This window comes from Scomber japonicus, chromosome 14, assembly GCF_027409825.1.
Source record: "Scomber japonicus isolate fScoJap1 chromosome 14, fScoJap1.pri, whole genome shotgun sequence".
In the NCBI taxonomy this organism is placed as follows: domain Eukaryota; kingdom Metazoa; phylum Chordata; class Actinopteri; order Scombriformes; family Scombridae; genus Scomber; species Scomber japonicus.
In genome coordinates, this window is record NC_070591.1 from 12106634 (window position 1) to 12130838 (window position 24205).

The 24205-nt window shown below is 42.0% G+C and overlaps 1 protein-coding gene across 1 annotated transcript in view; it reads left to right on the forward strand.

The window, feature by feature from the left end:
- lrpprc (leucine-rich pentatricopeptide repeat containing) overlaps positions 1 to 24205 on the forward strand; it is a 63216-nt gene that overhangs the window by 14578 nt on the left and 24433 nt on the right. The window contains exons 14-25 of the mRNA XM_053332728.1: positions 710 to 779; positions 3026 to 3053; positions 3691 to 3748; positions 4732 to 4838; positions 8726 to 8803; positions 8885 to 8959; positions 9113 to 9226; positions 9322 to 9452; positions 9773 to 9858; positions 14515 to 14722; positions 20266 to 20390; positions 22643 to 22749. Of these exons, the coding sequence (XP_053188703.1) occupies positions 710 to 779; positions 3026 to 3053; positions 3691 to 3748; positions 4732 to 4838; positions 8726 to 8803; positions 8885 to 8959; positions 9113 to 9226; positions 9322 to 9452; positions 9773 to 9858; positions 14515 to 14722; positions 20266 to 20390; positions 22643 to 22749 (1187 nt within the window). The remainder of the gene's footprint in view (positions 1 to 709; positions 780 to 3025; positions 3054 to 3690; positions 3749 to 4731; positions 4839 to 8725; positions 8804 to 8884; positions 8960 to 9112; positions 9227 to 9321; positions 9453 to 9772; positions 9859 to 14514; positions 14723 to 20265; positions 20391 to 22642; positions 22750 to 24205) is intronic.

Genomic DNA, 24205 nt, shown 5'->3' on the forward strand with positions numbered 1-24205 from the left:
CTTTCATCTTCTTTTAGTCTCAAACATGCACCACTCGTTTTCACATATATCACTCTGCGTCATTCAGAGTGTGCCCAATGGATTTTTTCCCCCCTCTCCCACCAAGGAAGTTTTTTTTTTTTAATTTCATATATTTCTCACCACAAAAATTTCCTACAAGAAGGGAAAAACACCAACATGTACATCTTCTTTTTAAATATTATTGTTAATTATATACTTATTATTAACACACATGTAACAATTTTTAAAGGTGTTATCTTGGGAACTGGGGGGATTTTAGATGGGAATTCTTTACTATTTTGACAGTTAATAGATTAAATGATTGAGTATTGAAAAAAAAGGAAGTGGCAGCCCTAGTAATTAAACAGTAATTACCTATATTTTTGAGTTTAGACTTACTTGTTAAAAGAATAGGCATTTTGACTGGCTGGTTACCAGTTTGAATCCAGGCCAAGAAAGTGAGGATGTGGGAGGTGAAAAACTACCATTTGAAGTCCTTTTGAGCAAGGCATCTCACTGTGTTTTAACATTAGGAGCATGAAGTTATAATGGGAATCTCCCAGAACTTGAATGTAGTAACTTAACAGCTCAACACCAACATTATATTCCATGTATAACCACAGTGATTGATATACATGAAGTTGTTGCTCTATTGTTTGCCTTTCCTTCCTACACACCACTTTTCGTATGCCCTCTCTCTTTTCTCCAGTATCTGATTCATCCTTCCCCCCGCTGGACCTCATTGTTTTCCGTGGCAGCCTCATCCTGGGCTTCAGAAGGTAAGTCAATTAGCCTGTTGTGTGTTTGTCTCCATATGTGTTCGCTCCATCATTTGAAATTCCATATTTCTACATATTTTGCCTCCTGACTCCTGACTAGCGTTTTAGGGAGGCCTGTAGCACTATGGAGGTCACTGCGGCATATGCTATGAATATGACATGTGCAGCCTATCACACCATCTACAGCGTCTGTCTGTGTGTGTGTGTGTGTGTGTGTGTGTGTGTGTGGGCAGCTGCAGGGAAAACCGCTCTATCACACACACACGCACACACAGAGAGAGAGACACACACACGGCTGCCTCATGCATATGGAGGCCATCATCCCTCAGCTCTCGCCCCAAAGCACCGTGGGAGATATGTAAATTAAGATGCCCACAACTGCCCCTCATACCCAGACCCCTGTACAGATCTCACACACACACACACACACACACACACACACACACACACACACACACACACACACACACAGAGTTAGCCTTAGGACCAGGGTCTGACCTGCAGGCTTTTGTTGAATGGGTATTTATGAATATTTACAGTTGAACACTACATATCCACACAAAACCACTCCGGCCCCTGAGTGAAGCTGGAGGTGAGTCAAAGAGAAAAGTGCTGACTTGTCTGCAGGGACTAAAGTTGTTTCTCCCACTAAAAAACTAAAATATGCTCAGTTGAGCCTAACTTTGAGCTCTCCATGCAACCATGTTGATAGTTTATCAATCATAATGAATAAAATAAAGATGATGTCTTAAAGTCAGTAGTCAATATTCTGTTGAAGATGTGAAAAATAATGTATGAAGAGTAAAATCTATATTATTTAGTTTTTCTTTTCAAGTTGAGAGATGTGTTTAGTAAACAGTATAAATTTCAAGAATAAAAAGGACAGTGACAGCAGATAATAAGAAACTTTATTCGAAAACAGTAACAAATGTTGGTTCTTCAGATTTTTGTTCAGATATTTTCATGTCTTGATTTTTTTGTGTCGAGTGCATGCTTCTGTTTACATATTTCAGACATTAAGTCTATCTACTCATTTCTTTATTAGTCTTTTTCTTTGACTGAATCCACTCTTCCACTCCTACAGTTGCTTTCCTCTCATTGCATTAACACACAAGCGCACACACCTACACAATTTTCTGACTGTTAGGTTGCCTGACAGGGTCATAATTGGGCTTGTCACTTGGGGAGTGTGTGTATATGTGTGTGTGCTCGAGCGCTGTGTCACTGCAATGCGGGACCTGCCCCTGTCAAAGACAAGGTCAGGGGATAATTTAATCATTAAAGACCTCTTCTCTCTTCTCTTCTCCTCTCACCCCCCTCTCCTCTCCTCTCCTCTTCTCCACCAACTAGCTGACAACGCCAGAAATGTCACACGTTGTCATCATTTAGTGTGTGTGTGTGTGTGTGTGTGTGTGTGTGTGTGTGCGCGACTTCTGTGGTTTTACAGGCTTTTGTAGTGCTGTCTCGTCGCTCTTGTACTGTGGGATTGAGAGTGTCAAACTCTGTCTCTCTGTCTTGCCTTATTGTATTGTACAACACTATCAATGCAGTAGCTATGGTAACATGACAGTGTCAGTGTTATGGTTGCTTGTGTTAAGACATGGCGTACTTAAAGCTTGCTGTCAGAAAAATTAGCAAATTTAATTTAACTTAATTTATCTAATTTCTTATTCATGTCAAATATTTTCATATGAGAAAACTTATAATATACCAAATGATGAAAAAAAAGAAAATAGATTTGTATAAATATGGAGATTTCTTGATATATTCTTAGAAATTGAACCACAATATCCACATTTATGCTTTTTTCTGTCGCAACTACACAGATTAAATTTCACTCATCGGTTCACCAACATTACAAGAAGTCAAAAATAAATAGATGAAAGATCAGAGACATTTCCTGTTCATTCATGAGAGAACTGGCCAGGAAAAGAGGAGGAATGAGAGTTAACGGAGTTTAGAGGGCTTGAGTTTTCTTGAAGAAGCAGTAGAGAAAGACATGCAAGAGAAGAATAAATCTTACTTTGGACCAGTGTGTTGCAGTGGAGATGCCTCTTTAAGAGATGTATTTTCAGAAATGTAGATGTCTTTTTATGTTTTGTGACCTAAAAGCAAAACGTACCCTCACTTATGAGAAAATTGCACATTAACCCTGACATGTTGGAGTCTCGCTGACCCGCTGGTGGTGGTGGTGGTGGTGTATGTTGACTGGAAGCTCATGTCTTGTCCTCTACTGCCCCCTGTAGGTCTACTGATGTGGAGAGCATGGCTAAGGTAAGACCTAAAAACCCATGCATGAGTGTCTGTTGAGGATGGTGAAAATAATTTAGCAGCTGAAAATTATTTTAAAGTCTATATAAAAATAAAAACACAGCAAATTATCCCAAATGTAAAAAAAAAGAAAAGTTTTTTGATACAATAATTAAAATTTAATCTCCTAAAATTATGCTTTTAGTGTAGGAGGTGTTTGATTCAGTTGTTAATATGATGCATTATTCCTTACAGCATCACAGCTTTGATAACCAATTTACTCACCATCTGCTACATCCAGAGTTACATTGAGTAACAATATACAATATGACAAATGCCATCTGCTGCCTTTTATCCAAATCTCTTTACGCCACAGCGAACATATAAATAAAGAATTGGAGGCAAGCTGGTTAGCAAACATAAAGACGCGTTAAAAATGTATTTGCATACATGACAACAATCTAAAATGCAAAAATCAAAGGAGAAAAAAGAAAGCTAATATAAAAAAGAGGATTGCATTACCTATAAAACAATTGAACCCCTAACTCTGTCTGCAGTGTTGGATCATCTGTGATTAAAAAAATAAAATAAATTCTTAGTCCTGCATTGAATGTGTGTGTGTGTGTGTGTGTTTCATTATAACTTATTGTTTTGGTTACAGATTACTGAGCTCTTGTACAAAGATGAGCGCTTCTCCAGAGAAAACTCCAAGCCTGCTGGTAAGAACATATTTACACTCGCTGAGAAGTTAAGACATTTATATCTGAGAGTGTTTCTGTGTGTTTGTGTATGTAGGTGAGAAAGGGATAGAGATAGGATGGTCTTGGTGCCTGTGTGTGTGTGTGTGTGTGTGTGTGTGTGTGTGTGTGTATGGTCTGTCACATATCAGTATTCAATCTGGCAGGTTGACAAAAGTGTAGAATACACTTTGATGCACGTGGTGTGTGTATATATTTGCTTTTCTGTCACAGTCACCTTACAACTATAATTCAGATGACATTAAAATGTCCAGTGTGTGAGTGTTTGTGTCTGCGCATATCTTCAGTCTCAGTAGCAGTAGACTGCTGACTGGCTCATTTTTCCATCATGAAGCCTTGTGTGTGTTTATATCCAGGTGTGTGTGTGCGTGTGTGTGTCAGCATGTGAGTGAAAGACCTGCTTTCTCCGTCATAGGAAATAGAGCCTGGCTGCTGACACAGCGCTGAGTAGTTCAAGTGCATGACTGTGTGTTTGTGTGCATGTGTCAGTGCTGGACAGCGTCTCTGGTAAGGCTGTGTGTGTGTGTGTGTGTGTTTGTATGTGTGTGGAACGTTAATGTCGCTCCGTGTCAGCGTGTGTGTCACAGAGAGTCCCCAGCGCTGAAAGTGGTGTGTGTGCTGGTGGGAGCGATGGAGACTGTTATCCATGTCACATCCCGTTAGACGACGTGTGTGTGTGTGTGTGTGTGTGTGTGTGTGTTGAAGTGGGGGGGGGGCTGTCACTGCCAGCCGCCGCACATTCACTCACACTCCAGCCCGAAAGCAGCCTCTGTCAGCAGGAACACACAAACACACACTTTGCAGAGGTTACAGAAAATTGTATAAATGCACAAATGGATGCAGTGAGTGACACGATGGCAAATGAAATTTATTCCCAAGACAACTGTTCACCCTGTGTGTGTGTGTGTGTGTGTGTGTGTGTGTGTTTTCTTATCCCCATCCAGACACAGCATCCTTCTTCATGTACAATCTGATCGACAGTATGTCAGAAGGGGAGGTTCAGGCTCAGGAAGACAAACTGCGGAATTACTTCAATCAACTACAGGCTAAGGTACAAATACTCAGTCGAAGTTACTGAAAACATGCACACACACACACACACACACACACCACATCCATGCACTGATATATACTATACATCCAGTTCATTCATAACCTTTCTGCTTTAAACCGGATTACACAGTCTGTGATCTGAGATGATTTGCTGCAGATTATTTGCGATATACACTCAGACATGACCTGTGTGCTCCATTTCTGAAGGACTGAGTTAAGACATCCAGGCATGTTGCTCAAGATTAATTCATGCTTTAAATTTTTTGGTTAAAGGTCACGTCTTAACTGGCCGCCTGGAGTTCAATACAACAGATTCTTGGCTCAAAGTAAAATCTGCGAGAGTCATTGAAAAGTCCAGCTTTTTTTATATCTGATTGTAGATTTTAGTCAGGCTAATTCTGAGATTCATCTGTGGATATCATCCTCACATAAAACAGCATCCTCCATATCATTTTAATCAACATACTGTCGAAAAACTGCAAAAATGTTTGGAGATACAGATGCAGCCACCTAAAATTGACAGGTGATCTGTGACAAGGCCCATCCAGATCTGCAGCATATCCCCACTGGGTCCTGGGCTGTAATAAAATCCCCCTGATGACATAGTGAAAGCTGCCCCGACTCATAATGCCCATAAGCTCCATGTTTGGAAACCAGTTGCAATCCTTTATCTATCCACGAGGAGGAGCAGTGATTATTCCCAGTGCCTCTGGACATTTTCCTTGACCCAGTGAGCCTGAAATCAGCTGTTCTTATCATATCTGATATGTATGAGGGAGGGTCCCTCCCACACAGAGCATACATTTAGTGAAGCGCTCGTTATTATCATGAAAAATATTATGTTGAAACTTTTTGTAAAACATTGACACAGATATTTGAGCGAGCAACAGAGAAGGCCACATTGGGGCATGCCTCTAATTGGTCTGCTAACAAGGCTTGTCATTTATAGGCACAGAGTAGCCTACGTGCCACGCTGCAACACATGGGACACTTGTTTGACTTGGATATTAATGTTTTGTCTTCACTATGATCCAAACTCCTTATGTTTTATCAGGATTTAGTTTTGAATTTTCATGTACAGGTAATGATTAGTTAAAACATCCATCTCTGCCCAATGTAAAAAAAAAATAAAAAAAAAATCTTTATAATTTTTTCCTCTAATATATTATGATGTCTATTCATAATTATCTTAGCAAATATTTTATAGACAGTATTCATAATGGTAAGATGTCTATAATGATCTATATTAAATTCATCACCTTTTTTAAACAATAAGTAAAGATGTTGGTGATGTTGGAGAACTCTGTGTGTGCATGTTCCTCTGCTGACTGAAGACATGCTAACTGGGGCTTTTGTGCTCTCTGTAGTTTTCATTATGTCTCAATCTCTGTGCTGTAATGTGGAGAGAAGCCTGAAACACTGGAGACGGCTGCAGAAACCACTCCACTCACTATTGAAGTAACTTTATAGTACATCTATGGTCTGTATGCGTCTTGTTGTACAGCAGCCTCCAACACTCCTTAAGTTCTGCTCTGGTACATTAAAACACCAGTTTTGAGGAGCAGAAATATGTGCAGTTATGCTCAATACAATTGGGTCTGAAGCAGTAGGGGCTGACAGGAGGGACCCAAAGCTTTGGTAATGCACTCACAGCTGCTGTGAGTCAGTTTAAACCTGAATATTGAGGAGAAGAAATCAGCTTTCTTTCAGCTTCTGGAGGAATCTGATGTCCAGTCAATTACAAATGTCTCATTTAGTAGGGGGCGTGATCCCATGTTCCCCGCTGTGAAAACAATGCAGGCAAGCGTGTAATTGCCACAAGGGTTGGGGGTTGTGGGGGGGGGGGTCATAATATAAGATGTTAAAATTCCCCCCTCCAGAAAGCTGATTTGTTCCCCTCAATATTCAGAGACAAACCGACTTCTAGATGTGTATCATTCACAGAAAATGTGCTGCATCTTGTGTGTTCATGTTGTGTTCAGCAACAATGAACACAGCAGCTGTGAGTGCGGTACCAAAGCTTTGGTTCCGTCCTACATGCCCGTACTTCTTCAGACCCCAATGTGTTGAGCTGAGTCACATATGTCTGGTCCTTGAAACTGGTACTTTAATGTAACAGAGCAGAACATGGAGTGGTGGGGGTTGTATGTGCTGCACATAACAAGACACATACAGCTCATAGATGTAGGCTATAAGAGGCAGTAAAGTTACTGTCTACACTGAGCAAAGAGGTTTCTAGTGTTTCAGGCTTTCCTCCACCTTTCAGCAGTGAGATTGGTCCATAATGAAAATTGCAGAGAGTGTAAAGGCCACAGTTTGTGTCTTAAGACAGCCGAGATGTGCACACACAGAGCTTTACAGCATCACAAATCATCTTTAATGTATTATACTTCTCTATAGTATCGCATCAACTATATTACATAAAGTGTCGAAATGTCTGTCAGAACACAGCTATTAATGTGATCAGGTGCCACTCAATGTAATCCAGGATTTTGCAGAAACATCAGTACTGATGTTCTGTTTGCTGTCCACAGCTGGCTGCATTAGATTCTTTTTTTAAACTTTATTAAATACCTGCACCAGCAGAAACGATAAGTGCGTCTTTAAATTGAGAGAGTGGTGTGCAGGTGGCACAGAAGTGGTAGCTTTAGTAGGATCTAAAGGTAATTAATGTTCCTGGCTACACATCCGTTAGGTCAGCTGCTACGCACTGATTCCAGCTTTATACGGTGGAATTGTTTGTAATAAAGCAGCTCTTCTCTAGATGATGGTGCTGTCAGGACATTTTTATTTTTAAGTAGCTGAAAGTCCAAGATAAGCCTCATTACACGCTAAAATACATTTCAGTGTTTTAATTGTGTTCTGGGACTGGAGCTGCAGAGGGAAACCTTTTATCTGCTCAGATAAACCTGGGCCTCTTTCCTACCGGTCCATTTAAAGGGTCAGTTCACCCCCTTTTCCCCTCCCATACCTCTAGTAGTATCTGTCATTCACAAAGTTGAAGGTTTATTTGCCCAGGTGAAGAACTGTCACTGAGATTATTGCCTCCATCTCAAAACTGTGGCTCCTCAACTGACTTAATTGTTAATAATTGATTGATTTTCTATCCAAAGTATGATGACTTTGAATAACCTAGTGCACCCCCACCTTCCCACCACATACCCACTTGGTCACTGCTAATTTGGCTGGACACATCTGTTTGACTGGCCACTTTGTTTTGCTTAATGGCCCTCTGATGCTAATGACAATCCTTTCTGAACCACTTCCCTATAATAATGCAGGGAGATCCGATCTCAGTGCGTCCTCAATGCATCTTGGGTGTGTTCACATGTTTGTATTCAGTATACCGACATTACAGTACAGTATTACTTTTACCTTAGTGCCTTGAGTACTTCTATATAGATGAAACTCACAGTGACACTGCGATTGAATGAATGGGCGTGTTTACAGTGGAAACTAAATACACCCCAAGAGGAAGTGGGACTCGTACTGACTGGAAACTGGATGGCAACGAGCTGGGATCTGGATAGTATAATTCTTAGTGGCTGGTTCTGTATCCAGACATCTGAAGGCATTTCATTGTGAAATTATATCGAAATACAAGTTAAAAAGACCTCTTTAAATGGTCATTTTATATTCCCCATAGTTGACATTTCCAACAATACCTACATGCAACTTTATTTTCAGCAAATATTTTGGCACAAATTCAAACACAACCTGCCTCTAAATGAAACCCTGGAAGTTAAACATTTTTCTAAAGGTTGTTAATAACTAACAAAAAAATCATGAACGATTTCTTACAATCAGTGTTCACTATGTTCAGCTACTATGTGTGCTAAAAGAACATTGCTTGATTTTCTTCCTCTTGTTCTTCTTCTTCTGCAGAACGTAATTATTTCTGGAAACATCTACAGAGGCGTCAGGAACCTGCTGGACTCCTACCACGTCCCAGAGCTCATCAAGGTACAGAACCCGGCAAATTCGGCCCTTATGATGTACAATATATGTTAAGTCAAATTGTAACTGTATCTGTTTGTGTGTCAGGATGTGCTTGCTTTGGTGGACCCGAAAGACCCATTGTTGTCCAATGGTTCTGCAGCAACTGTTCCTCGTGCCACTGTAAGTAGGATGGTGTGAGTGTGAAAAATGCTACATGATGATTGTGCACACAGGCCATTTACTTTCAGTCCAAGCATATGTACACATATAGTTGTTTATGTGTGTCTGTTTATGATCATGCACATGTGTATGTCATCTCTTTGTATCCATCAGGGAACTAGCAGTACAGCGGAAGAGCTTCAGAAGAGACTGGCCAAACTGAAAGCTGAAAACAAACCATTTGACATCATACTTAAACAAACTATCAATGCTTTATGTGCTGAGGAGGTAGGATTCTGTTGGAGAACTCAAGTTTAAAACCTTTTCATTTCCTTGAATTAAGTAGTCTGTGTGTTAAGTAAGGAGATTTGTTGTCTGATCAGAACCTGCAGAGCGCCCTTGAGCTGAAGCAGCAGCACGAGGACGAGATGACAGCCGGCGGCTACGCTGCCCTCATCAACCTGTGCTGTCGCCACGACAATGTGGAGGAGGCGCTGAGCCTGAAGAGGGAAATGTGAGCGGAGCAGAATATACACACGCACGCAGAAACACTGTACATGCACACAATGCGTTGCGACCAGTATCAGGCCATTAAAATTTAACTTGAGTGGTATTAGGGGAGACATTAATGCAGCGTCCAGCCACTCTGTTGAATAGCTAAAAGACTGAAACTCTCTACTGTTCCCCTGTTATTTCCTTCTCCTCACTCACCACCTGGTCCCAGCATCAGACTCAAGTCCAACAGGAGGAAGTCCAGTAGATGAGTTGTGTTACTGTCATTACTGTTTGCGGAATCAATTCATTTAAACTTTCTCCTGCTCTCTTTGTCTTTAGGACTCGTAAGGACTCATCTGTGGCGCTGGATGCCCCTAAATACCTCGCACTGGTCAAGACCCTCTCAAAGAATGGCAGAGTGGAGGGTAAGTTTCTCCAGAGCTGCAACTAATTCTTATTGTCAGTATTGATTTGTTTGGATTAATTCTTTCTTTCTTCAGTTTCTAATAACCCAAATACAGTCAGTGACACATGACTCAGAACGATTAATCAATGATCAAAATTGTTTTTACTTTTCAATCAACACACTAATTGATTAACTGACTAATCCCATCAGTGCTAAATTCCACGCTGCCATTTCTCTGACAGTAAGCCGGATCAAAGCAGATCAGGCTTAAACTTAAAAAAGGCCTACAGATGTGAATGAGTGTGTATGTGTGTGTGTCACCAACTCTGTCACAATCTGTCTCTCTCCCTCCCTCAAACCACATTAGCCGGCCATTTGCAGAATGCTACGGTGGGTTTCCTTCAGCCCATCGGAGACCCAATTACCATCAGTTTTGCTGCTCTGCTTTTTGCACACAATGACAGGCGAAATGTTTCCCTTGTCTGTCCTCGCCTCTCCTCTCCTCCCCTCGCTCACTCTCTCTCCATCTTTGTATCCGTCTCTCAATCTGACCCTCTCCCCCCACTCTGTCTCGAAGCGTGTCATTCTCTCACCCCCCACCACCCCCACATACACATCCACGTCAGTGAGAAATGAGAGAGGGGGAAAATTACAGGACTGTGTGTATTTTTCCAGAATTATTGAAATCCGCCTTGATGCTAATGGCAGATCATGTCCGCCGAAGTGCTTGAGAATTTCACACACACACACACACACACATACACATTTGCATGTGAATTCAAGCAAAAGGCATTTGGTGGGCACGACGGTTGGTGTGTCCGCCAGTGTGTGTGTGTGTGTGTGTGCGCGTGTCGGGGTGTGTATAGTCGGTGCTAACGCGTTTGCCATTAGCCAGAGTGTGCATATGAAGGGGACGCTTGTCATCCACATTAGCACACATGGCTAACCTTGATGTTAGCCTGTCCCCACCCAGACATAGGTTTGCCTGGCTCCCAGCACACACCAGGCCCAGCTGAAGATCATGTCTCCTGGCATCTTTCTTTATTTCTAACCCTCTCTAATGGCTTTGTTGTTTTTTGCCCTTGGTTCAAAGCCTTACTTCATGCCTTTGACTTGATCCTTGTGTCACTTTTCTTCCAGCTTTGCTCTTTTACAGTTATTTTATAATTACTTCCTCCCAGTTCAAACAATTAATGTATCCCTGCTGCTTTCTCTTCATCCCCATTATGGCCCTTTTTATCTACACATCTGTCTAACCATCCAGCTCTTCATTTGTGCTTTATCCCAAGAAATCAGAATATGGTACAGAAACGGTAACACTGTTATCCAAAAAACATCAAACTAACATAGGCTACTGTATCTTTTTATGTTAGTAAAACAAAGGCACACAGTGATCTTATACGCCCATAGAGGAAACAAACATACCTTTCAAGCATGACAGCATGAAAAAACTGACATTTGTATTAAGTTCAACTTAATTCTCCATGTAACGAAGTTTTAATAAATATAAGAGCAGCGGCACAACACAGTGCATCAATACAAGATTAAGTGTTTTTAAATCCCCTTTAAAATTTTAATCTGGACACAATGCAATGTGTTTTTTATCCTGCCACCCATCCCACATAAACCCCTTAATTTAAAAAACAACAACATAATTGCCACAAAGATAATCAACATGAAGATGCATTTGTTGGAGTGTAACCAAAGATCCAGTATTCCCCATTGTAAAAAAAAAAAAAAAAAAAAAAAAAAAAAAAGCTGCTCCATAAACTGTAGAAAATGTTTGCATACCGTTCATTTTACTATGTTCTATCTGAGGTTTGATTCATTTTCCACTGAATTAAATCCACTTTTCTGGTGAAACCCAATGCACTCACAAATCCACAGGAGGCAGGGAAAATGTGTAGTGAATATTTATTTTAGTCAGATAAAGCCAGGTCTATTACTGACCTAATGTTGTATTTCAAGCTGTAACAAACACACACACACATGCACACACACACACACGTTATTACCTACTATCTTCTATACACATTAAACACATTATACACTTTATATGTACACAATACAAATCATGCAGAGCTATTTCAATACAAACTTATTTGCAGATATATATTCTAACAGGGTGTTATTGCACATGCACAACAACTAGCTCAATAATGTAAGAGCATACTGTATATAGCATGTGATTATAACAGTAGCAATATATGGCTTGTTCAGTTTGTTTGAACTTGCTTTGGGTTTAAATATGTTCAAATTTCAGGATGTCTGCTGATACAAATACTACATTATATTCTTGTATATCCTGTAATCTATCAGTCATGTGATCCAGTGAGCAACAAAGATTTCAGTAGTGTGAACTTTCCCTTTACCTCCTCCTACCTTCGCTTGTGTTTCTCCATTTTTTAAAAATACACCCCTCCTCTATCAAGCAGCGTCTCTTTGACCTGCCCTTGCCCCTCTGCCTCCATCTGTCCATCCTCCCACTTTGGTAAACACAACTTGTTCTGGCTTTAGATGGTCTTGGACTCATCTTTGGTTGTGTGTGTGGGTGTGTGTATGTGTGTGTTTTGGGAAAGAGACATCACTTGCAGTCGAGTCATGGAACATTAGATGAACCATTGGGCTGTGTGATGTTTGTTTACCTGGCCTGTCTGCCTCTCCATCTCTTGGTGTGTGTGTGTGGTCTGGCTCACTTTGCTGGCCATGATGCTCGGTTGAGCTGATGGATATGCATACTGGGTAAACGGACGGATAAAGGGAGAGATGGAGGGAGAACAAGTGTGGGGAGGGGTGGGGTTTTGGGGGTTGGATAGTGAATGGAAGGATGTTAGCTAGTGAAGCTCCATTTGGGCAGATCAACTCCAAGCCATTGGTCTCAGTGATTAGCAGGTCTGTCAGCGAGTGATGGAGAGAGGTATGGATAGATGGGCGGAGGGAAGGTGACACAAACAGAGACAGAGAGTCAGATAGTGAGAATAAGTTACATCTGAGCTGATAAACAGTCAGTATGGGATTGACAGTATGTCAGGTCATTATAGGGCAATTGTTGATAACACTATCGGTAATCAAATTGTGTATTCCTGCAACTTTGGTTCAGCTCTATTCATCATCATTATCATCATCATCAGTACAGGAACAGTGAAGCAGGAGCTACTGATTTTCTCAATATCCGCTGCTCTTATGATGCAGCCCTTTGTGACCAGTGTGGAAATTTACATGAAAGTAAAGTACCGCGCATCAACACACTAGTGGCAGCGAACCCAGTAACTTCACCGCTCTTGTCAAGCCCTCATCCAACCAACTAACTGAATTTATTCCCCTGAAAAGCTTCATCCCCTCTCATTCTCCCCCCTTTAACCCCACCCTGTTTAGCAGTGTCTCCTGCACTGCCAGTCACCCCTACTCCACCCTTCCTTCCTCTATTTTCCCCTGTCCCATTAAATCTGTGACAGCCTTTGGTTCCCATCGCCATAACAACTGGCACAGAGAGGTGGAGAGATGGAGCGACAGACTGAAATTAGGATGCCAAAGCACTCACCAGTGGCCCTGTCCCTCAGCCCACAATGTGTGTGTGTGTGTGTGTGTGTGTGTGTTTGTGTGTGTGTGTGTTTGAGTCTGAATGTGTATTCCCAGTAGAGTGTGACTCTCTTGTTTGAGGAGTTTGGTATATTAAAAGCTACATGGGTGTTAGTTTCATTATACCCACATTTGTTTACTTAAACTTTCTTTGCTTTTCTGCTTTTTTTGTGTGCTGTCATTTTCACCAGCATAAGGAGCGAGGATGTTTGCTGAGTGAATTTTAAGCACCTTGCCAGTATTCCCCTGCAGTTGGAGGATTGGCTCAATGCTATAGACATTATTCAAATATATTCTGTGTCTCTGCACATCTCCATCTCCTCCCTTCCTCTTGGTCATGCAGTATAGATTAGTATCTGTGGTGGAGAGCGGCTGTATCGCTGTCAGCCCATTAGCAGCTGTCTAAATAGACAGTAAACGCATCTTAATTACCTTACCCTGATACACATACACTCCCTGTTCACCATTTAGCCCCTAGTGTTGGCCAGATGGGCGCGTGGCCCGGTAGAAAGCCCTCCATTACCGGCTGGACTTGACCAAACTGATCCACCCCTCAGCCCGCTTACCAGGGTCTCACTGGGGCCACGACGGGCCCTTGTCGTCACATACCTATAATTTAGCCCCCCAAGTGCTTTCCACATGGCCACGGCAAAAAGCCGGCCTCCATTGTAGGGGTCCGGTAATTGTAGTCTCGTTTAGAAAACCGCAAGTAGCAATTAGCGCAGAGTTGGCATTATACGGGGTTGGATTTGCATCCCCGCTGGGTGCAAAATGCTGTTTTAATATGGGTTTGTTTTCCCCACATGGAATTAGCTAAAGGGGCCTTTTATCATATTCACACACCCTACTCTTCTCTCAGCCAAGCTCTGCCCACGTCTCGTTTTCTCTCTCCTCATCTCTCTGCATCATCTCTTTCTCCTCGTCTTTTGTGCTTTTCATTTTTACCTTCTGTCTTTACCTCTAAATCACATTTAATCCTTTGGTTGAGATGCTAAAACTCACATTCTGCACCTCACCAAAGCATCACACATGTTGAGAGTTTCAGCATTTCATAACATTTCTTCACATTAACAAATTCTCTTTTCTGTCCTCACAGAGGCGATAGACATCCTGAAGGAGATGAAGGAGAAGGACATAGTGATGAGTGACACCAACATCACCATGCTCTTCCACACGCTCAACTCCATAGTGGCCAAGGGCGGCGCCCCTGTAATCAAACGCCTGCAGGACACCATCTTCACCCTCGGACTTGCCAAACCCACCGCCAATCTGTGCTCACCCCTGATTACTGCATACCTGGAGAGGTAAATATAACATCACTGTTATATACAAATCTACACACACACACACCGGACACACTTTGGCCACGTGGGCACAGATTTCATGTTAAGGCATTTATTTCTTTTTTGGCACATTTCCTTTTCTATGGCTGAAGTTCTCCACTAAACAGGCAACAAGCTCACTTTGTTTTCAGATTCGTGTCTTCATCTGCCAAATCCAGTTGCCAGGTGTGTGTATGTATGTGTGTCTCAATGAGTCACTCATCCCTCTCTATGATCATAGCTGGGGTTATGTTCCGGGTCAGCGATTCAGACAGAGAGAGGATTTGAAAATTGCTCATTTATGTGTGTGTGTGTGTGTGTGTGTGTGTGTGCGTATTTGTGTTCCTGTGTGTGTATGCGGTGTTAGAGCCAGGCTTTGTTTGTTTGAGGATTCACCAGCTGCAACCTCTCCCATGAGCCCCCGCCCCTGATCTCCTGAAACACCCATTGCTATACTCTAAGGTGTGAGAGTGTGTGTATATGTGTGTATGTGTGTGTGTGTGTGTGTGTATCATGAAATGAGAGATGTCCATCGATGCTCCTTCTCATAATGCAAAAATGCAAATCAACGTTGCTAAACACTGGCTGTGGGGTCACTGGTATTGCCCCACCCCTCAACTCTATTCAGTATGTGTGTGTTATTCAGAGTGTGTGTGTGTGTGTGTGTGTGTGTTCTATTTGTCAGAGCAGCTTTTAAGTAGATCAACTCATTAGCATGTTAATTATGTACAGAGCACTAATTGCTGGATTTACCACAGCCATGCAGTGCGCCGTTAGGGGCCCCGCCACTACACACACACACACACCCTGCACATGCTTTCATACACACTGTTTACCTCTCGTGCACATGCTGCTGTAGAGGTAGACCTTTGCACATGAAGCTTGTGTACACACACACACATACACACACACACATGCTCAGACGCTCACACAAACCGGTGCTCCCCTGCCGCTGTTTGTTTTGCTGTAAGTCTGGTCTCTGGCACAAACAGTTTCCAGGTTCACTCGTTAATCACTGCCTCTGCGAGATTAGCAGGCTAATTTACTCCTGGGTCATCAACAGCAGCCAAAACACAAACACACACACCAGCTTACCGCAGCCCTGCCCACAAATCAAACGCCAGTTGTACTTCCTCCAAATGATACTGCATTGAACACACTCTAATGAACAGCCTAGCTCTGTTCTGTTATTGGTACATTTTTGTGTTTTCAGCTGGCTGGTTGTCAAGGCTTAGGAAATAGTGGCTAAATCAAAGGTGGAACCAATGTGTGGGTGAAATTAGTTGACAGAGTGGTGCACTTCACCCGATCATAGGATAAACTGTGGTTTAGAGTGATTCGCTTCAACAAGACAATAAACATCAGCCACATATTCAAGATCTTTTCATTTTCTCTCTTTACCAACTTTTATTTCAGTGGATCCCTCGCAGCAGAAGGGAGATAATGACTGAATGGCTCATCTCTACTCTAAAACATCGGTTTCAGCCACTGAATAGCCTTGAAAATGGATAGATGAATAACAACAGGTTAATAATGCTTTCTGTATGAAAGCCTCACATTGTAACTACAATTTTGCCCCTTCACATAATGAAACTAATCGTGTTCATGACACTGTAGCTATTCATCAGTGTCTCTCAGTGGATGCTTTTTTTCCTATTGGTATCAACATAAAGACTAGAAAAACGTTATTGTTAAATACTCAAGGATTCGTCATGAATTTGTTAAGTAATTTCATAAATGTATCACTTTGAAAAGATGCATAAAAAAATGTTGAAATAATAAGGAGTATAAAGCAGATTTAAGACGTATTTCCAGTGGTGGTTCAGCACAGCCTCGGGGCAGGTTTGAGTACCACGACACTTGACTCTTGCGCTCCAATTGAATCTATCTCCTGAGTCTCCTCTCCTCTTTTTATCTTTTATTTTCTTCCCGTCGCCTCCACCTCTTCATTCCGTCAGTCAGCGGACAAACAGACAGTCGGGAGGAGGAGGGACGGAGCGCGGCGATAAAAGAGGACAAAGCAGGCATCACTCCCGCCTGCACCCGTCTCATCGCTGCGTCAGTGCTAATGACTTAATGAACACTTCTCCGGCAGATTAGCCCTTGACAGCCCATCATATGCGCCGCCCCGTTAGCCTTCATGCCCATCCGCTCAGTATTGTGTGTGCTAACCTGCTAGTGCAATATCTGGCAGCTATAGATTGCCACATCCTTATGAAAGTGATTAGCGACAGAAAAATGCAAATGAGTCCAACAAAATGAGGAGCTGGCAGGACATGTATGATAAGACAGAATGCAGGCAGTGATAGAATATGAAGAGGAGTTGAAAGGGCGTTAGATAGCTGACAGGATATGAGTGGCTCATAGAAAAAATACACTCATTCACTTTTGACTCTTCTGCTGTCTTGTATTGTGTGTACACAGTGCTTAAGTAAGGGCTTAAAGAGAGGGGAGCTAAAAGAGGTTACAATTTAAAATCTTTAGTAGATAAATGGAAGCAGCCAGAGATGAATGATAAAAGTAAATTGATGAGAAGATGATCAGAAGAGAGATAAACAACAAAGAGAAAGATGTTGAAAGATGCAAGATTGTTAAGTCCAGCTCAACACATCTTCATTGACTAACAACTTGTGGTTTCATTGCTACACTAAAAAGTATTATTAACTATGTAATGTGAAAGGTGTCACTCATAGAGACGACAAATTCTCAAATAATTATAATTATAATTTAGTTTTGGTTTCACACCATTTAAACTTCACCCACTTTCAGCTAAACAAGCTCTGATAAACCCGCAGCACATTACCTGCCCTCTAGAAAAGAAACAAGTTTCACAACTAGCCGGTGAAAGCAATGGAGCATTTAGCAGTTTAAATAGCCAGCTATTTCCCTCAGGAGTTAGTCGGGACCAGACGGGAGGCACAGGGAGGGTGAATATTGAGCTTTCATTCACTTGGAGGCCAGAGAGAGTGCTTTTAATGAATGCTAATGTTACGACATGTACTGGAGGCAACTGTTGGCAACTGTTGGCTGATGTGTTAACCATATCAACTTTATAAGGAGATAATATGTGAACTTTTGTGTTTTCAGCTTGTTTGGCTAACTCTGAGTGTCCAAGATAATTAATTAAAGCAGCTTTAAGACCATTAATTCACACATACGGTACACACACACACACACACACACACACACACACACACACACACACACACTTAGGTTTTGGGTGCCTACATCATGTGAGCACTCACCTGTGTGGCTATTGGCGTGAACATTAGTAAATGTCATTCTTCGGCACATGTAACAGCGGGCTAGTGGTGTCATGATCACAGTCTCATTTGCGTTTCGAGACACAGACACCTTGTCCTCCCCCAGGCGAGGACAGTGGCTTGATAACAGGCCTGCCGATCTTCTGCGAACAAAAGAGGGGGACAGAGATGGAGAAAAAGAGGGGGAGTGAGATGAGGCAAAATGAGCTTCCTTGTCTAATCCTTCAGGTTTCCACCGAGCAAAGCGCTCGTTATTTTTTCAGGGCTTAATTGGCTGGAAAGTGGCTGTCATGCAAAGTTGGGGACATTAACAGGGCTGTGCGCTGCAGTAAATGGCAACGCAAAGTGACAGTTAAATTGTACCTAGGGGAAATTATCCATCTTTCGACATCCTTAGCTCTTTTTTGGGGTGGATCGGCGGGCGGAAGGAGGGGGAGAAGAGGGGAGATGAGGGGGAGGCGGAAGGGGTGTAATTGCAACGCCAGGCCTTTTTTTTTTTATTATTATTATTGCCAAGAGTGATTCTTTTTTTTATTTTTTATTTAATGTCTTGTTAGGAAAGAGAGATTAGAAGTAGGTCAGGGGATGGAGAAATGAATGAGGTGGACAGATGGAGGAAATGAAACATGCGTGCAGAAGGAGTTTTAAAACCAGCAACATGTAGAAATGGCTCCGGTGTAAAAAAGCTACATTCACCACGCCACAACAGTTAAGGTAATTGTGTGTATAAGGCACATTACGGTAATTACAAAACAGCTTTCTGCACTTTTTTTCTCATTCCCGTCTCATTTTTGGGCATAAATCGCCCGCCCATGTCCCCCCCTCTCTTCGCCTCATTCTCCACACTCTTTCTCTCATTTTCAAAAATCTCTTAGTCTCTCTTCTGTGTTGTTCAATCAGACTGTTGTGCAGTTGAACAGCCTCTTGACTGGCACTGCTGAATAATGTTGTCCCTCTTCATTTCAATTAACGGACCTCTTTACCTTCCAACCCTAATCACTCCATTCCTCCTCCCTCCATCGCTCCCTTCTGCTCCTGCAGCACAGAAGCCAAACTCAAGGTCACACTATTTCCTGTTTTTTTTGTTTTGTTTTGTTTTTTCTTTCTGGCTTGTTGGTCTTTTTGAGCATATTTCTTTTATCCGGTTGTCTAATTGATTAGAGGGGGAAAACACTTCAAAGATTATACCTGTTCACTCTCAATCTCTATCTCTCTCACACTCCGTCTATCCGTCTCTTTCTCGCTCACATACTCTGCCCCCTGCCACCCTCATTGGTGCCCTATCTGCTTTGACCTCTGTGTGATTGACATGGTAATTACCCAATCAAAGATTGATGGCAGCGCTGTCACAATAGAGGGGATTGAAGTGGTCTCTCTCCCTCCCCCTTCTATCAACTTCTCGTTCTCTTGCTTCCTTTCTCCGTCCCTGTCTCTCCATTTCTCTCGTTATCACTCCATCAGGCGCACTCATCCTACACGATCTTTTGTTTGTTCGTCCGCTTTTGGAGGGAAGGGTTGAGCGAGGGGGGGGGGGGGGGGGGGGGGGGGGGGGGGGGGGGGGGGCTAGATTGAGCAAGAAATGGATGACATGAGACGAAGGGAGCCGGATGGTGATGGTGGTGGTGGTGATGGTGCTGCTGGTCTGTAATGTTGTTGCCATATTTCTGCGAAATTGCTCAGCTGGGGGCCGAGGTCAGCGGAGAGGAATGAGAGCTGACAGCTTGGAATCAAAAGGAAGATGGTGAGGAGAAGAAGAGAGGGAAAGGAAGAGAAGATCGGGAGGAGAGGGAAATGAGGGAAGAGGAAATGAGGGGAGGTTAAAAGGTGTTGGAGGAGGACAAAAGAAGAAAAAGAGCAAGAGAAGTTGGACAGTGTGATAGGAGCTGAGCAGAGGGTAAAGATCAGCTGAGTCCTTTTGTCTGTTGCGTAGCCTCTCCTCTAAAAGCCTGGTCCAGAGAGATATTAGCCCCACGCCAACATGTGTGTGAGAGCATGCCTGATTGTGTGAGAATGATGTATTGGGGGCAAAAGGCTTCATCGCCCTCAGTTGTGCTGTCATGATTTCAAAGGCCTGTATTGTTACGGTGGGTCATAGTGCTTCAATAGGAGGTCACAGGGTTAACACCCCATGATACACTCTCTGTTCTCTACACTCACACTCCTGTACATGACTGATTGGACAGACCTGACATCTAACTCACTCTCTCCTCTCTGTCTCTCTCTCCCCCTCTTTTTTTTGTGTATTTTTGTGTGTGTCTGCAGTAAGGACCTGGCCGGAGCTTTAGATGCAGCACTGGAGTGTCAGAAGCTCTACAACCAGCTGCCTCGCATCCACGACATCATTGTTGGCCTGGTGGAGAAAGGAGACACTGAACTGCTGCAGAAAGGTTTCACATTTGTCCATTCAGCATTACACTGTTACTCATCCACCTTTGTTAAAATCTAGTTTACCCTATTGACTAATTTAGTGCTAAAATAAATAGTAAATCTACACATTTCAATTTCAACAATCACTCTTTTTACTTAGCCAAACAATAAAAAAACAAGAATTTGAGAGTTTCTTCTTCTCAAATATGAAGATTTTCTGATTGTATTCCTTTTTTGTAATTAAATGATAATATAACTACATATTTTGACACAAACAAAAACTAGAGACTGGTGGCATTCAGAAGATGTATAGCTAAGCAAATGCCATAAGCTTTAGATACCAAGTCACAGCATGAATTTTATATGGTGCTCCTCATGGTCAAAAATAGCTACATTTTGCACCAAATGTGTTTTAACAAATGGTATCAACCCAAAAATTGCTGCAACAACTTATAAGTGATAATTGAGCCTGGGAATGGCCTTCATATATTTCCATTCTAATGTTTTAAGCTCTTATCCACTTTAAACTTTCAAAATTTGAATAGGTGCCTAACCACAAAGTAGTGTTTTTTAAAGATTTATTACTGTTAAAACTTACCACACAGTGCTGATCTGCTTCACAAATTAATCTCCAGGTTCCCAGCTCTCAGAGGATGTATACCACTAATATATAGCCTATATTATTGACCTGCTATCTCCCCTTAAAGAGCCCCTGTCTCCTCCAACAAAGGGTCTATGGCAGGGGGGCGGGAGTAGAAGAGGTTAAAGTTGGGAATAGCTCCGTTAAAGCTACTTTCCGCTACTTTTCAAACATTTGTTTCAGTCCAGCTCAGCTTGATTAAAACTTGTGTCTCTCATGGTTGACTCTAACCTTCTATTATTCATTGTGTGTTTGTGTGGGAAAGTGAATACGAAGTGTCTGTGTAGTGTTTGCATTAAACATGCGCGTAACAAGCACCAACAATTCCGAGAGTGTGTAAGAGGACCAGAGAGTGAGAAAGGTTCAGACTAGGGTCGTGTTGAAGCGCGTCGGCTGATCACTTTTTCAACAGTCTCCCTGTAATGTTGACAGCGGTGCGGTGAAAAGGTCAAATTCAATGTGGCGCAGGGGCAAGTGGCTCTGGAGTGTGTAAAGGTTGAAACCATGCAGTGGAGCACCTCTCCACCTCCTTCCCTCCCCTCCGTCCCCTTTCACCCACTCCCTCATCCACCATGCCCTCCCACCCTTGTCTATGCCCCTCCCCAAAAGGTGACAGACCCTCAGTCACACACTGCACCCTCAAAAAACAAAGTGACTTTTACATGGATTTTCTGACAGAGGCCAGCATGTAACCAGTTTGTCAACCAGCAGAGCTTGAAATAACAAATGATTTTGTCTCTCACACCGCGTCATATAGCGATAGAGAGGGATGACATAAGCCTTGAGTCTCACTTGACCTCATGGCATTGTGAGTACACTTTGAGAGCTGTGCTCCTATGGACCCATGCTCTTGCAGTGCATGGATCTTATGAATATACACCTGAGATAAAAGCAGAAATGTAGTGGAACCATCAAACATGCAGACTTCCTGTCAAACACATTGAAAGCATGGTTAGACTCACATGACTTGGTTTGAGTGGTTTTGTGAGGCCACTGAACAGGTGAAAGATCATCACATATGCTTTCACCTTTTTGTCATGGAAAAATCTGCAGGAACCAGAGATGTGGACGAGAGGAAGGGAATAAATTTATACTATTCATGAGCCAGCGTGGTTCAGTCTGACACAGAAACTCCAAATTAAGATTTACATGCAGAACACTACCTTAAAGTGTGTTTATATTATATAAAAATATAATTTCTGGGTGATGAGTCCAAAATGAAAAATCATGCCCCATTGTTGGTTCTTTGACAGTAAGTAAAGCAGAGGTGTTATTTGTTCTTCCTCGGCTTTGCTGAATATGCAGTTGCATTTGGATAAAAGTTTACTGTGTGTCTCTGTGTGTGTGTGTGTGTGTGTGTGTGTGGTACCTGTCCTTAAGCTGCTGGACAGAGATAGTATGTAACGCTGAGCAGAGCGCTTTAGCAAGTTTACCAGGAGAGCTTAGGCTTTCATTCGGGACTTGTGTGTTTGTTTGAGAGTGGACTTGATATGGCTGCTTTGTGCCCAGGACACTGTGCCAAATAATGGAATCAGAAAGTAAGGAGGAAGTTTGTGGTGTTGCGTTTCTTCACCTTGCAGGAATTAAAAAAAAAAAAAGTTTCATGACCCTTTTCTTTATTTTTGTCTTCAGCTATGGATGTCGTGAGTCAGGAGCGAGGAGAGATGACCATGCTGTATGATCTGTTCTTCGCCTTCTTGCAGACGGGCCGCTTCCGTGAGGCTCGTAAGATCATTGAGGTAAATACACACACACGCACACGCTGAGGTTTTATGTCCTAGTTTGCTAAATCTTGCTAAATGACTTGCTAAATCTTTTTAAAGGAAAAAATGAGCTAATTAATTACATGCTGCTGCTCATCAATGTGATGTTTCATCAGCTCAAAAACAAAGGTCTAGAAATCAAATCTCACTTCTTTCTGAATGCCATCATCACGTCTACAAATATGGAAAACTTTCAAATGATAAAAGCTTGGTCATTTTTTGATCAGGTATTTCTTAAAGTGTTGTAACCATTATGAAAAGTGTCGAGTTATATTTAACCTTCATTTATATTGTATCTCAGTGATATCAAAATGGGTCGGGACGATATTGCAGATGGCAATTTTATAAATAAAACCAATCATTTATTGAGCTATAGTAATAATAATTTCCATCATTTATTCAGCATGAAATAATAAACAATAATAGGACACATCATTGTCTTTGCTATTTGACTGCAACCTGCTGCATCAGATCTCCATAGAAAATGATGCTCTCAATTTTAGAGGAAAAAGTTAGTTAGAATGGCATCTGCATGTGTGACTACTCCATCTCTGTCCTCTGTGGCTCATGACAAAGTTTTTATTGGGGTTTTTTTTTGTTTGTTATTTTAGCTCATCTGACTTAAACAATTTATGAAAATGTGTATCTTTGTCATCTTAAGTCCTGCTTTAAGCCCCGTAGATTAGTGTGAGAAAAAGAGAGAGGCAAGGCAGGCAGATAAGAAGCAATTTCACATGGGATGAAACGGATGGTCGGGGGCTGGATAGCAGGACAGAGAGATTGATAAATAAAAGGATAGAGGGATGAGCCTGACATCAGAGGACAGAAAACAAGGCCATTATGTTGTCTGATCAGAATCAAACCCAAGGAAAAAAATAACTCCCCTTAACTCCCGAACTCTGACTCACTCTCCTGTCCTGGTGTGCACTAAAAGAGGGATTTGTGTCTCTTGAGGATTTCTCTTAAATATTATCGACATGTTGTTATTGTGCTTCTCATTCCCCTCCAGCTAGATTGTGTGGCCGTTATCCTACTTATAACAGAGAGTCAGCTACATGAAGCCGTGTAATGGATTGCAGATGTACACACTGTCACTGATGTCGATGAATGATGTGGGATAGACTGACGAAGGCTCAGCAGCGTCATCACCATCTGTTAGGTTTCAGTTTGAAGGTTCAGCCGGTGTTTCACGCTGTGTGTAGTTACACCTGCGCATCATTATATAATACGACGTGGATGGAGCATCTTTAGATTTTTTCATCTTGAGAATTTCCATTAAAAGAGTTAATTATCGTGCAAACTGAGGGAGAGACATTACATGGATTTTATGAGTAACGTGATGTTTGAATTAGGAGCTGAAGCTGAAACATTGTGAATTCATCCATTATTATTTGTCTTTAAAATATCATAATATAGTAAAAATATATCCATC